The 15,391-nt window shown below is 42.1% G+C and overlaps 2 protein-coding genes across 3 annotated transcripts in view; one reads left to right on the top strand and one right to left on the bottom strand.

Annotated features, from left to right (window-relative positions):
• CUNH15orf40 (chromosome unknown C15orf40 homolog) overlaps nucleotides 1–15,391 on the top strand; it is a 55,984-nt gene that overhangs the window by 22,268 nt on the left and 18,325 nt on the right. The window lies entirely within an intron of this gene.
• RAMAC (RNA guanine-7 methyltransferase activating subunit) lies at nucleotides 973–4,967 on the bottom strand. Of its 2 annotated transcripts, XM_087745476.1 has the most exons (4): nucleotides 4,877–4,919; nucleotides 3,888–4,105; nucleotides 2,975–3,149; nucleotides 973–1,346 (listed from the first exon to the last, which is right to left on the bottom strand). In XM_087745476.1, exons 3-4 carry the CDS (start codon nucleotides 3,139–3,141, stop codon nucleotides 1,157–1,159), a joined length of 357 nt encoding a protein of 118 aa, XP_087601602.1. In that variant the 5' UTR covers nucleotides 3,142–3,149; nucleotides 3,888–4,105; nucleotides 4,877–4,919; the 3' UTR covers nucleotides 973–1,156. The 2 variants fall into 2 exon arrangements, with proteins under 2 accessions (XP_087601602.1, XP_087601601.1); XM_087745475.1 differs by lacking the exon at nucleotides 3,888–4,105 and having other exon boundaries at nucleotides 4,877–4,967.

The raw sequence follows: 15,391 nt of genomic DNA, 5'->3' as shown, positions 1-15,391 counted from the left end.
GACTTCTAATTAATCACAGTGTGTCTCATCCTCTTGATTGTAGGGGAGTAGGCCATTCTTCTAACTTAAACCAACAGCTGTCCAGCATTAACACTTATCTGTTGGTACTGCTGCTTGCGCAGCTGTCAGCCTAGACGACAGTGTTGCAGTTCTGAATGTTTCAAAAGCAGGTTTCAGAAATATTCAGAAACATCCTTACACGTGAACTATACTTTATTGTGTGAATACTTAAAAAAACTACAGAACTTAAATTCTAAAAACTGAGTAACACCCTGCACTGCTTATGCTATTTTCTCATGCAAAAAAAGTACAGAACAGTACTGACGACGGTTCCTTCCTTCTATAACATGCACAAAGTATTTCATGCAAACTAATTACAATTATCATCAAAATTTTACAGCTTTACTGAAATGGGAATTCCAAAATTTGTTATGCACGTATTACATTTATTTTAAGATGACACAAATTAATCTAAGTCTGATATCACTTCTCAGGTAAAGCTTGTATATCACTGAACTACTAAAATAAGAAGATACATATTTAAACTATTTAATTTGTATTCCAACTTTTAGACCATGTTTTGAGAGGAATACTGCAAATAAACTGAATTCATTGAGTCAACAGACACTATCCTGAACCCATAAAATATTTCTGTAAGAGCATCTTTCTTTTCTCAGTTTTAAGGCATCTGAAATTCAAACTAAACTGAGCTTTTCTCACTATCAGAAGCCAGACTAAGAAATTCTCTCCAGAGAAAGACACTGTATGTCACTTCCAAAAAGAACTATCTTAAGGCAATGTGCCACTGCTACAGGCTGCGCACAAATCACAGCTGTTTTCCCCTGACCTGTTGCATTTTCTAAAACATCAGAGAGAAACCTCAGTGATGGAAGTAAAGTAGTGTACTAGTATGCATTCAGCCAAAACAATGAGATAGAAATTTAATCTAAGATCTACAGACTCTAAACAAACTCTGTAAAATACACTTTTATTATTCATAAAAGGTATTCCCTTTTTCAATTCACACTACAGATAAACAGCAATGGACTGTAATACCGATTCTTCAGTTATCTATAAAACTGTGGAAAAATAAGAAAACTGAAGTCGAACTGAATTTGTTAGATAGCATTACTGGACTTTCAAACCACAAGTATCATCAGTAGGGATGGTAACGAGGCCCTGGGTTGTAGGAGTTGTAGCCATACTGTCCGTAGTGGGAGGAGTACGATTGTCCTTGTCTGTGCTGCTGGTAGTTATTGCCCCAACCTCTTTCTGGCCTCTGATTAGATCTATAGTCGCCTTGCCAGTTGTATCTGTCCCCTCTAAAATATCGACTATCTTGAAACCTGCAAAGAAAAGAAACGTCAAAGATTCACACAGATTGTGAGGTTTTTAAAAAGATGAGTGATAATGAAATCTTAAATTTTACAGTTTCTATGAAAACTGTCACGTAACTGCTTATACACTCAATTACTTACCTGTTTTTATGACAAACTGATGAAAACATATCTACAGTCATCTGAGATCATTCATTAATTTCTTACTACTACCCAACACGCTATTTGCTAAGCGATGGAAGGACAGTGTCTTTCCTAACACAAAGTATTCACAGACATTAGGTGAACTGCTGGAACTTTGAATAGAGACTCAAACAGATCATGTATCTAAAAAACCACCAGAAGATACATCTGTAGCCGTATCACAGCCAGGTTCAATCTAGTAGCTTGAAAGCTGTGGCAAAGCAGGCTTAAGTACAATCTAGCTACCTAACAGCAAAGAGTCCGGAAATTTGCATAGTCCCTAAAATACATACTACCACTGCTTCATGGTCTCTTGTAGATTCCCATACTCATGAGAGTGTATCTTACCAGTGGTATTTAGCCATTGTTCACTCTAAGTTTTGGCTTTTCAGCTGTATCTCGATTCCTATCAATACTTGAGCTGCTTCACAGTCATTTTCTTTGGATATCTCAATGGTGTGGTGCAGACAAACAACATTTACATGAGGGTCACTTTGTGACCAGAGTGTAGATGTAAGAGTTCATTAGTTCAAAGAACCACGAAGTTTTGTAAGAACATCTCCTTAAACAGTCACCTTGTTTTTAATCTGTAGAAACTGACTCTGTGTTTAACTTAATGACAAGCTTATAGGGTGAGAAAAAGTTAGAATGTTATCCTTCTTTTCTTCAGATAAGGCACAAATCCTATTTAGATGTTTAGCTAAGAAGTCTTCCCAATTGTTAGTTGGACTGGAGTTTAACTACTTTATACTAACGGCTGATGTTAGCATTACCAAACATGCTATATGCTGTAATCATTGTTTTTCAGTCACACAAAAACCAGGTGTTACTGTCCAGGATTCAGTAAAAAGCTGCAATTACATCCTGAAGAAATAATTCAAAATATTTTGCAGTAGGCAGGTAACATTGCACTTGCTAGACAGATTGGATGATGGATTTTACAGTCATTTCTACTAGATAAAAGAAATACAGGCTAATCTAACAAAGTACAGCAAATATTTAGGTTACAAATGAAATGTTTTTCTGGACAGCTAGCAACAGATAATCACACTATTAGCCTGTTCCTTCACACATTTTCCTGACGGTTATTATCCAACAGACGACAGGCTGCTTAGTTTTGCAGGACTCTCATCTTTCCCCTCTGGAAAAACGTTCCTGGCTGAGCAGTAACAAACCCCAGGGCAATGGGTTCAGTGGTTCCAGCTCATTCCTTACTAAAAAGCAAATTACTTAATACTTTTATACACAATGCAAAAACTTTGACTATCAATACAGAGAAAATGTAAAAACCTCATTACTTTCGAGAGAACGGTTTCTCTTAAACATAGTTACCTATCAAGTAACAAGAAGATACTTCTATTAACAGAACAAATTCCTATCTTTCTTCTGAAATAAATGATCATTTAATTATATATTTGTGAAATGACCAAGATTTTTAAAAAAAAAATCAGTACCGATCTCTGTTTCTCTGGTTGCCACCAGATCTGTTTCTCCATTCTTCAACTATAGGAGGGGGATCTGCAGGGCGTTTCAGATATTCTTGGTATTCTTCATCATCGGATGTGAATCGATGAGCAAACATCTTTTCATAATTCAGGGGCATATCAACCAAGGAAGTCATTCTGAAAACTTAAACATGAACACAATAAAACTGGCTTTAGCAATGTATGAAGAGTCTTATTGTAATAGCTACCAAAATCTACTTAGGGCAAATGAAGGACAATGAAAAGTTACACTCAGACTAACACAGCAGTTAAGTTTTGGGCAGACAGCACAGATGACTGACTCTTAAGTCTTGACGATCTAAGACTGTAAATAGCTCTCCTGAATAGGTTATCTCTGATGGAAAGCAATTCCAATTCCATGTGCAGTCTTTGGAGATCTATACTGGATATGCAGACACTGAGACGTCTAAACACCAGGAGTGGTTTTAAGGGACTCCATCCACACAGGAGAAATTAATCTTAAATTAATACCTAATATAGTCAGCCAATACACAGTAGCATCTTTGAATCAATTTTGATAGACCTAGATTAGATAAGCTGTGGTAGAAAGATAAGGGACGTTTCTGAGGGTTTGTAATAGAAAAAAGTATTTCTTCAGAATGCACTCCCAATCTACTCCTAATCCATTTTTGACAGGAAAAACGTTACTACAATCAACCTGAAATATTTGCTAAGGTAGAATATCATGCAAAGCTTACAGATACACATAGCCAGCAAAGCAAAATAATTAGATTTATTCACAACAATTTATGCGTTAATAATTTGATTCAGGGAAAGGACAGCACCTAAGAGGATGTTAAATTACCTCATAATATGCCTCTCTGATGGGATTTGTGTTTAAGGCCTTAGTTTCCTTATTTACCTGGCTATATATGCATTTGCCCTTCAGACGTTGGTGCCATCTAGCACTATCCATCAGTAAAAGTCCGGCCCTGATAGCAGATGCTGAGAAAGGCTCTATGCCTACTGTTTTAACGAGCCCTTTTAGAGCATTAAAGGTCTTTGCCTCTAGACTTCCAGATTAAGCTCTTCTGCTGTCTCCTGAAGATTTGCAGGCAGGACCAATATTCACCGTGCAAACTGGGGGGAAGGAAGGAGGAGACCGGTTCCTTATGGACCCTGGGAGCCTCAATGACCAAGCCCACTTCTTCTCCCTGCTGTACCCATGAGCACCTTCAGACTGGGGTGAGTAAGTGGGATGATCGTGGGGAATAGAGCACAGTACCCTGTAGACTGAACTCCCCTTTCATCAGCTTCAGAAAGTTCAGTGTCTGGTGATCTCCAGATCCCATCTAAGGATGCAGTGTAAATCTTTCTGAAGCAGGTGTAGGAGTTATTCCTGCAGGATGTCCAGTGACTTCACCCTCCTTTTTTGCAATGATCTAACCTCGTTAGTTTTTACTATGAGCTATCGCCAAGGAAATTCGCTCCTGAGGGGCTATCTCAGTCGGGGCGGGTGACACTGCCCTGGGGACCCACTCCATACCACTACAGCCTTCTCCAGAGAGCAGTGGGAGCTGCTCTCCTCACGATTAATTATTTTAATACCAGTATTCATCCTGCGGGGGCCGGTAACAGGGGAGCCCCGTCACCTTCCTCCGCCTAAGGCCAAACGCCGCCTTCAGCAACAGACGGGGCTCACTCCCCTAAGGAGGGCTCACGCCTCTTCCCCTCACGGCGGGTCGGCCCGGGGCCCTGTCCCCTCACAGCGGGTGGGGCCCCGCTGCCGCTCTGGCGGCTGCGGCCGGAGCCCGCCGCTGGAAGAGCTGAGGGCAGCCGCGGGTCTCGGCTTCCCGCCACCCTCCTTCCTTCCTCACAGCCGCCCCCCTCCGCCTCCGCCGCCCCCCTCACCCTGCGCCGCCAGCCGCCGCCGAACCGCCGCAGAACGCCCGCCTCTTCCGGGCCGGGCCCCGCCGCTTCCCCCCGCCGCCGGGGCGGTGCCGCCTGCGGCCGGCCTCCCCTCAGCGGGCCCCGGGGCCCCGCCGGCCTGAGGCGGCGGAGGGAAGCCCGTAGGGGTGGAAGAATTGACACCCCCCCCCCCAATTAGGATTTGCTACAAAGCACGTTGGCATAAAGATTTGTCGGGCGCTTTCCTTGGCTCCTACGCAGTTTTAAGGAGGTGATACCTGAAATATTTGGATTTTAACAGGAAGGTGCAACTGAAAAGGGTAAAGTGAACGTGGCGCCTACAGCCGTAGCCCTGTGACTGTTGATAATGCGATTTAAGTGTATTTCAGGCAATAAAAAGCGTAGAGATGTGTTGACTGCTGTGTGAGGAAAGTAAGATAACGCGAAGCCTTTTTGGCAGCTAAATAATTCTGCGTAAATCAAAATAATGCTGGTTGGTGTCTGCTTCAGCAGCGCATTTACGCTCCCACCTGGTGCTGTAGGTAGCGGTTAGTCCTGACGCCTTTAATACACGTGAAGTTACGTGTGAGCGGCAAAACTTTCCATAGACGAGGTCCTGTGCGCGTAAATAGCTCGGGGCCGGGCTCTGTACCTCCCGTCCCGTGCTCCTGCAACCCTGGGTGTTATCGCCGATTTACGAAGTGCCACAGCAGTTATTAGCAGCTCGCTGCCCAAAGGATTTGCAGTACGGGGATGCGGTGTTGCCTCTCTCCTCTGAACAACTGGTGGCACCAAGACCTTCCTGTAGCAGAAATGGTGGTGGTGTCCCTGTTCACCTATTTGCCTCGTTTCCACAACGCTGACGTCTTTGCGTTGCTGACTGTTTTCCACAGCTCCTAAGCCAATGATTTTTAAATGGTCTCTCGTGCTGTCTATAAGAAATGGATTTTTTGTAGGACCCTTTCAGAAAGCAATGCTTTTTTATAAGCTCTACTAGAGACTCTATCGCTCGCAGGCACTAGCAAAGCATAGAGACTGATAATCAAGTATGTCACTTGAAACAAAATACCCCAGCAACAGCGACAGCAGCATCCAATTTTCAAAAAATATTAGACCACAGTAAGTGCCCCTTGTTTGATATAAACAGCAGTAATTACAGTCTGCTCTCCTGCGTGACCTATAGCAGGAGTGTATTGTCACTTGCAGAACAGAAATGATGACCTCAATCCAAACAGCCTAATGCAAATATCTTAGCCGGGGTCGCTAGTTCTAAACCAAACAAATTGTCATTGAGGATGAAAAATAATGTATTTTAGCTTAAGTTTTCCCCATATGATCCCTGTTCTACTGACTGCCCTTTTAAAATGGGCAGAAGTAAGTAGGATTTTATTTCTTCCTCAGACATCGTTCATTTCGACCACTGGATATTGCAGTTCCAGGTGTGTCTACAGAGGATTTCATGCATAAAATTAATGAGATGATCCTTAATAAAAGGGAGATACTTCTTTTTTTTTAGGCTCGAGTCTGCTGTTTCATGGGTGACATTTTTCATTAAAAGACCAAACTTAATTTAAAATTTTAATTATAGACTTGTTGTGCATGTATTTAAGCACGTACATAATCTAAGCATATAGGTAAGTTCTGTTGAAGGCATGGGCCCCTTGTAAATGCCATGAGCAGCGTACTTCACAAATTACAGTTTTGCTAAGGTGCTCTTGTCAGCATATTCTGCATAGAAAAACACTTGCAAGGTATGGCTAAATCAGAGTGGCACATAATTGCCTATATCATATATATTTATATATGATGCTTGTGCTTTGGGTCTTTTTCCATGACATGTCTTTATGCCTGCTCTGGGTTAGAACATCAAGAAGGAGATCATGATCTGGATGGCAATTTCCTAAGATTTCTCATAGATGTTATCCTGAAGTTCAAACTGCGTGTAAAAAACCCAAAGTGATAGGTGATTTTTAAAGGAATAAAGGCACTCAAAAATGAATATTGTCACCGAGTAGGACTTTCAACACCCACTAAATGCCTCACATAGCACATACCTACATAGTAGGTGCCCAAGTACTTAAAAGGTCTAGCTCCAAGTGTTGTCAAGACTGAGGACTTGATAATCCACTCTTGCAATCTTTCTGCTCACTTCAAGGCTCTCCGGGTAATTAATGTGTTGTTTTTGTACGAACGCAATCTCGTAATCAGCATCTCTGAAGTCTACTGTAGTGTGATAAAGCCTCAAAGGGTTTGCGTTTTTTTTCCTGTGGATTTCATTATGTTAAATAATGTACTGTTAGATGAAGTCTTATCTTCCAGATTTTAAACTGAGAGTTGTTCCTTTCAGCCTATCGGAAATTAACGGAGCTTTTGTAGAATGGATCTTCCTGACTGAACAAAGGAATATACGCTAAAACTAGCAAAATCTCGTTTGCCTTGAAACAACGGAAAATGATAGTTCTTTTGATAATTATTTAGTCTTGATAACTCTTACTGTTCTGTCACAAGACTTTGTGCTTGGTGTTTTACATAAATCCCCAGCTTCTGGACTCATGTGTTTTCATTATACTCAACTTCCATTTGAAAATCAATTTCTAGCCCTTGTTATTATGGACACTTCTTGGGAAAAGAAGTCAGTCTGCTGTACAGGATAACCAGCCTGTGCCAAGAAGCCAAAGGAAAACATTATTCAAGTTTTATTTGTTTAAAATCTTATATTTTTTGCAATTTTCCATTTCTTTATGAGTAGGTTCGTTGCTTTATCTCAGTAGAGGTTGGCAGCTGTGGCATTTTTAATGAAAAGTCAGCATGTATCTCAGTAGCAGGAGAAAAGAACTACGTTTTTTGTGCATTTCTATATCTTTAAACAGGAGGGATACTTTTACTTCAATGTTAATGTCTACCTTGAGAAATCAGCTAAGGAACTAACACCCCTTGTAATTGGGGCCTGTCTGATCAAGGGAATATTCGTCTATAAACAAATAAGCAGAGAAACCTCCATAGATTGTTATGGATCCTGCTGGGTTTTTTTAATAAAAAAATAATGTATCAGATAACATGTTAGTGAAAATGTATTTATCTTCAAAACTCTGATTTTTTTTCTTAGCTTGCTGAACCTGCTCAGTGATTTACTGTCAGCCAATTTCCCTCTCCCCCCATTCTTTTTCCAGCATCTCAGTTACAGTGTAACTGAAAGCCTGGTTTGTTTGTACAAACCCGATTTCCCCAGATAATTTATTCTAGGAAATGGTGATGTGTGGCACTGCTGGAGAGAGCAAGACTTTGTGTTCTGGCTAAGGGCAGGTACAAAGGGCGTGCGTGGCAGCCGTGTTATTGATTACACACTGAAGGAAAGCTGTGTTTCTGTGGGCACAAGAGGCTGTAAGACCACCAGGGGACATCTGAGTAACTAATGACCTCAAAGTATTTGCTAGATCATTCATTGCACTGAGACATAGGTAAGCAGAGATACTCTTCAGCCAATCTGCAGAAATATTTGGAGTTGTGCTCTTTCTCTAGGACCTTCTGTGCGTGGAAGATCAGTTCTCATCACAGGGTATTACTCCTTTGGCTGGAAAGGATTATTGCCTAGATGAAGCTCACTTAAATAACAAGAAAGAAGGAGCTACAACAGCTGTTACTGACAAATGCCTCTGAAGCCCGTGCAGTTATTCTGTCAGATCTCTGCCTTGCTTTTGCCATTATATTGTACAATATCGCCGAGCTTCAGAACGTCTTTCGCACACCTCCATATGGTATTGTGAAGTCCGCAAAGGAACAGACTGCGCCGTTTCTACCAACTTCACTAAACTTAATACAAGAAATGTTTCCTTCCCGTAACAATGACCTTTAAATGTTAACTGCCTAAAAAAATAACATTGTCCTTTTTTAAGAAAGGGAAAATGCAATTCCTGGTGCTTGATTGTGTTACAGAATAACCGCTGTGGTGCTGTGGGGCCCAATTCCTTTGCATTAAGCTTACAACAGTGTAACACTTGATTAGAAGGAATTTATTCCTAATTTATGCCAGTATGAAAGAAGGCCTTTAATTTTCCTAAGAGCTATTTCTGTTATCAGTCTTTTAAAACTCACAGTCACATTAAATTATATTTCTAGCGTATTGGTCTTAAAATTAGTGCAGAGGTGGTGTTATCTGACTGTCATTTATACATATCTCTATACATATATACAAATTAAAAATCACTACATTCTAGCTGCCTTCTTTTATTTTCACCTTTTAAACTGACTAAGCCAGCTGTGCCCTTTGGGGTCTATAAGAATGAATCATTTTTATTATTTTTGCTCTCTTAGACAGTAATTACAGAGTAGTGTGCTGTCTCTGTTTTTTAATATTATGGTGCCATTTTAATCCATGGTGCAACACCATTAACTTCAGCAGAGTTACACTAGAAATGAATTTGTCCCCAGGAGGCTTTTCCAAATGTTTGGTTCTTTCCTCATGATTACCCAGAGGAACGGAGAAGAAGAAGGCAAGACAGAGGGCCCTTTGATAGGAGGAATGTAGTTCAAAGCAAAGTCTTGTTTCTGCCATTCATGGTGCTCCATATGTTCCTCATTTGGGGTGGAGGTGGGTTAGACCCCGTGAGGCACACATGCTGTGGCTGAAGGGCAGGCAGAAGTTTTTACATAGCACATCTGGTGCACAGGTTATGCTCTTTCCCAGACGTAGGTACTGTACAAATGGAAAAAAAGAAGAAAAAAAGTGGGAGGAATATTCAGATACTTAAAGCAGACTTCTGTGGAACTGCTTGAACATCAGAAAATGGAGTAGCCAAACGCTACGATATCAAACTCATCATAATCGTCAGGCTGTCTAACTCCAACTCAGATGCTTTTTAGATGTCAAGTAATCCTGCAAGTGGGGATGTATGAATCAGTGCTACCATGGATTGCCTATTGTTAAGATAGTTGCAAAATATAAAGGAGGTACTCACAGAAGTTTCTAGGACTAGATTTTATTCATACTCAGTTCTCTTATATAGTTGGATATTTAATTTTAGTTTGGGCTCATTTCTCGTGTCCTTATCCAGTCTAAAACATTCAAATCTGCTTCAGTATGAGAACACCAACTGGTTACATACAAATTAGTAGCACCTAGCTGAGTTTAGAAGGGGAATTTAGAGAATTTCCTCCTTGCTGTCAGGGAGCAGGGAGGGACGGGGAGCCGACAGCACGGCCAGCGGGGTAAGGGGTCCATCCCACAGCCCCCGAGCAGGGCTGGACGTGGACGGCAGCCAAGAGCTCAGAGAGCCAGACAAGTTCACGGGGATGAGACAAGTCCAAGGCAAGTCAGAAATTCCATCTGTGGGTCAGTGCCCAGATTAACAGGGTCCACGGCCAGCACAGCACGGCCGCAGCGCAGCTGGATCTGAAGGCCGGCACAGCCGCGGCCGCGCTGGGCAGGGACCGAGGGCCCGGGGCTGAGCTTACATGAGCCCCTGTGCCTGGGGCAGGGCTGTGGGGGAGGCTCCAGGGGGGGTGGCCATGGCAATTAAGGCCTGTCAGTGCATTCAGGGCCCTGACATGCACATCTGGTAACAATTTCTGTTATGTTTAAATCAGAAACTCAGATCCTTGCAAAACCTAGGATCTAGCAGAAGGAAGCGGTTATACCTTTTTAGCAAACGTCTAGCATTTCTCCTGGGTTGGATAGTTTATGGAGTTTGCATGTTGCACGCCAATCAGTTGCCTCGGATACAAAGTCAAATATTCGTTCTCTGAAGAGGATACCTAGGTCTCCCATTTTACTCCTGCAGCCTCCCTTCTCTGGATGGTGACATTCCCCAGGCACTGGAGCATTGCCCTGGGGCGCCTTGTGTGGGACTCCCGTGTCCTCTCTGAGGCCCAGGTTTGACACCTGCCCTTGCCACCAGCCCTGCAGACAGATGTGCAATGGGGCCCCACTCACGCCTGTCCTCCTGCTTCAGTGTGTCAAAGCTACTGCAGATGTGTAAGCGCACGTTCAGGTTCTGCTAAAGGCAATGAAATACAGCAATATTTCAGTGTTTCATTCCCTCTCAAGCCTCAGGTCAGTGGAACTGGCCTAAGTAATGCTTCCTCCATTAGGTACTAAACATGGCTCTCCCCACATGGCTTTACCAAGAAGCTGTTAGTTAGCACAGGAATTCGTCTCCCTTCTTTCTCTTCTCTTTGCACGTAAGGAGAGATCTTGATTGTTCTCTGCAGTTCCTCTTAAGTTTAAGGGCCATTAGAAAAAGCAAGGACAACTTTGTACTACTTCAAGTTTGGAGTGTTGTCTTAATCTGAAGTAATTTTTTTTAAATTGTAAACCAGAATTTTCCAGAGATACCAATCTGTATTGAGACCACACTGTGCTGAAGTGAAATAAAGTGTAAGTGAATTAGCTGAGCTGCAGAGAAGCCTGCAGGATTTTGCAAAGCCGGACTGAGCAGCCTGCTCCTTGTTCTGACATTGCCTTGCTAATGCCGTGCACTCTCCTGTACATCCCTGTGTTGTCCCTCGTCCTACACAAAATCTGGAAACCCTTTGGGCAGAGACTATCTTTACATTTTATGGTTGTGCTCTGCTGGGGCTGGTCCTTGTCTGGGGGTCTAGGTCACCACTACTCCTAGCAGTAATAACTCTCCCTCCTGTTACTAAATTAGGACTGAAGATCATTCTTTCCAGCAGACAAGGGTTCCTAATCTTTCAGGAGATTATGCTGTGGCTGCCACCCCTCTGCGTCCCCTCCTGCCCTCCCTGAGACCTTCTGCCTCGCATGTCAAGGCACAGCGTCCTTGCCTGCCCCAGCGCTGCTGCAACTCCTTCTCCATCTTTGCCCTGGACTGCTGCTGCAGCAGCTTCCTCTCCTGGAACCTTTCCACAGTGCCACTGTTCTCATGGCCCTGCTCACCCTCCCAATTGCGGTGTCTCTTCACCGCTTTCTTGAGTTATGGCTGTTTCTTTCCCATCCCTGCACCGCCTGCAGAAGCCGTGCTTTGGTGGCAACCAGCTGCTTGGCATGCTAGTGCTCAGCTGAACGCTGCTTTCTAATGTTGGTTGGGAACCAGTGCAGAAGAACATGCTGACTGCTCAACAGTCTAAACTTAAAAACATACAGAGATGTTATCTTGGAAAATGCAGAGTTCTGATGGAGCCTCTGATGGAGGCTCATTAAAAACAAGCTCAGAAAATCTCACATGTAAATGAAAACCACACAGTAATTTTTGGAGATGTGATTGTTTCATATTATGCTATGGCTGCTCATTTTAAGAATAATACACAGTTATTTTCTTGGTCTTAAATGCTGGTGTGGGGGTACCACAAACTTCCCTAGTAAAAACTTTAATTAAAAAGCAAACGTTAATCTCCAAGCAGTAGCATCTGCAGCATATTGCAGATAAGACTTTGCCAACCTGAAAAACTAAGCAAGATTCTAATTAAATCAGGGAAAAAAACGATGAACTAGATATACGTTTTATTTAAGGATGGCAGTTACATAAGATATCAAAGATCTCACGGTTGCTATCTGATGGGAAATGTTGCTGCCAGATCTCACAGACTATTTCCAGGGAGAGAAATCCTTGTTCCACTGGTTCCAAGTACTGTTGTGATTTTGCATTCAGCGGGGTCAGGACTCTGCTGTGGCTCTCCGTTTGACGTGGAAGTCACGTCGGTCCTGTTGAAAGCTGCAGATGATCCAGTAATGAAGCAATGTGTCAGCAGGGTATGAGGAAACACTGTACTGCGAGTGCTGCCATCTTTCCAGTGAGGCACAAATACAAAGTCCTGACTATTTATGGTTATTAAAGGTCCCAGCGCACCTTTTGAAAAGTAAGGCTCTTAATCCCTGTGTGCTGGCCAAAATCTATTTTCAGGGGTGCCACTCTGGCTATCAGCATTTCCTGTGTTGTTGCAGATGGAGATAGTGTTGGCCATTGCATCCCGTTCCAAACTGCGTGCTGGGGTCCTCTCTGTTTTGGAACAGCTGATATTTTCCAGAAACAACCATGCTGCAGTGCTGTGTGAAGTGATCTCTGTATATCCCTCACTTGTCTCACAGGAATGGAATGAGGATTAATCAATTATGACCGAATCATGATCCCAGTGAAGTCAAAATAAGGGTTTTTTCCGTTGGCATCATGGGGGCCAGGGTTGGCTTCTGTGTGGCTATTATTGTTTTGAGATACCTGCACATAAAACCAAATGAAAATGCAAAGCATATTACCTCGTTGAAGGTGTCTGTGTAGTGAGAATTGCTTTAGCTGGAGAGGGAAATGCATTCTAAAGGCTGTTTCCTCAAGAGCCTAGTTACTTGTCACAACAGGTGTCACTGCGCATGAGGAAATTCTGGTTCGTTGAATGTGTCTTTAGGCATGTGGGGTTGGTTGGCTGGCGTTTGTGGCTTTGCATGTCCTATGCGTTCAAAACGTGCTTTGTTACACTTCCAGGGCTGGCTCCTGCTCTTTTCCCAGTGCAGCTAATGGTGTGGAATTGTATCTCAGAAGCTGTGTTCTTAAAGCCATCAATAATTCAGCTTTAAATATTGGAAGAAAGTTGAATACTGAGTAACAATAACTGCAGGTTATACTCTTTGACCAAATGTTAATTCTTCTGGGCAAACAAACGGAGGATCTAAAAAAGAGCAACTCTGGCTAGATTGCTAAGAGACTGCAAAACACTTCCTGCTTAGATCTTCTGTCACAGGCCACTTAGGATGTCACGTTTCAAACTGGAAACCAATTTACAAGTTGGACAAGTGGTATCACTGACAAACATTTTTGCAGGATCGCCTAACTTCTTCCATGCAAATGTAATAATAGTACATCTCTCATGCAAATATAGGAAAGAGTGGTCATGGACTATTTTGGGAAAAGCGTACTCACCAGATGGACACAGAGAGAATATTCAGTCAGCCACTGAGGAGCAGAAGAACAGTAATAAATATTATTAAAGGTGGGTATTGATGAAGATTAGCCTATTCCTGCAGGAAAACTATCAAATTAAACTTAGAAAAATGTTGGTACATTCACAACATAAATCATGTGCTCTTCTGCAAATGAACAGTAAATGAAAAATAGAGGATATGTGTCATCCATACTTTACAGTATTGACTTCATTTTCTCAAGTATGTAGAAAAGGCTTTGATGTGTGTATATTAATATTTCTCCATTGGCTAAAGCTGAATTTAGAACAAAACATAGCTCAAAGCTTTTCTGGAGGTTGTAAGTGTTCTGCTCCACCTTCCACCAAGTCCCATGGAGTTAAACTGAACTCTGTGACTGCGGGCTTGGTGTCATCTCCCATGGTAGTGCACTGTGACCCCTCCCCTGGCTCCAAAGCCCTAACTGTACTATGGCTGAAAAACTTAATCTGATATTAATGCGTGGCTGCTGCTACCTCCCATCCTTTTGCTACTTCTTCAAAAGCCAGGTAAGCACTCTGGATCTAGAGAGTGCTCCTCCAGGTGCCTGAGCTGCAAACATGTCCCTAAAATGTTTTTTTAAATATTTGCAAGTGACTGAAACTTTTGCTCTGATTTTTCAAAAAATACAGATTTTATACACCCCTCAATAATCTGTGTTTACCATTACATATGAGCACTTTTATCGCTTCTGTTAACTAGAATTACACAAGATTGGATTTAAGAGTGTTGACAGTAAATACTTTCTGAGAAGCAAAATATGGAGCTGAAAAATTCTGATCGTGTTTGTTTAACTGATTGGTAGTGTTTATGTATTTTGTCATCCAAGTATTGTTGCAGAACAAAGTTATATTAGGTAGAATTAGGAATGCAGAAGCTCCCCTTGAGCTAGTTTTATCTAGGGAAGACATGCAGCCCAATTTGCCACCCAGTAGATTCTTTTAAAATGCATTTCCTCATCAAAGTATTCCTGGTATCTTTGTTTGTGGGAGCTGTATTCTTGTTGCTTTTTTGTCAAATAACTATTTTTTACTTTTCCATATTTTATTTATTAGTGTAGTAAAAAGAGAACAAATTCTGCATGATTTGTGGCCTTCTGGCTTCACTTTTATTATTGATTAATTATTGTAGTTTAGCAGGACCTAGACATAAGGACTGGTATAAGTCAAGGTCTTCAACTTTATTTGAAAGTGGTATAAATTAAGTCCAGTAGGGTTGTTTGTTTGTTTTTTTTTTTCCAATGCATTTTGGAAGCATAAAAATATTAGCCTGCTTCTTAAATGCATCTTAATTGCTTTCCGTAGGACAGTCTGCAGGGTGAAAAACTCAACACTTTTTCCAGAGAATGGTGCAAAACATAGCTTTTGGGGTGACAAATAGTTTCCTTCACAAATGAAAGTTATCCCTGTCTGTGAAAGACACGCATAGCTGGGCACTTCCAACTTCGTATCTCTGAGCCAGGTCTGCTTGCCTGAAGTCAAGATATTTTCCACAACTGGAGGAGAGAAATCTTGTGCCACTCGTGTCCTTATGAGCTTTGGGGTGCTCACCACTGTACCTCAACCATCAGTTCTTGTAAATAGGGTTGAAATCCCATGTGGCTTCATTCCCGC

The sequence above is a fragment of the Nipponia nippon genome, unplaced genomic scaffold (assembly GCF_047370975.1).
Source record: "Nipponia nippon isolate SJK-2023a ecotype South Korea unplaced genomic scaffold, ASM4737097v1 scaffold_9, whole genome shotgun sequence".
Taxonomy (NCBI): Eukaryota; Metazoa; Chordata; class Aves; order Pelecaniformes; family Threskiornithidae; genus Nipponia; species Nipponia nippon.
Note: the sequence above shows the minus strand (reverse complement) of the source record. Positions and strands in the feature narration are given on the sequence as shown.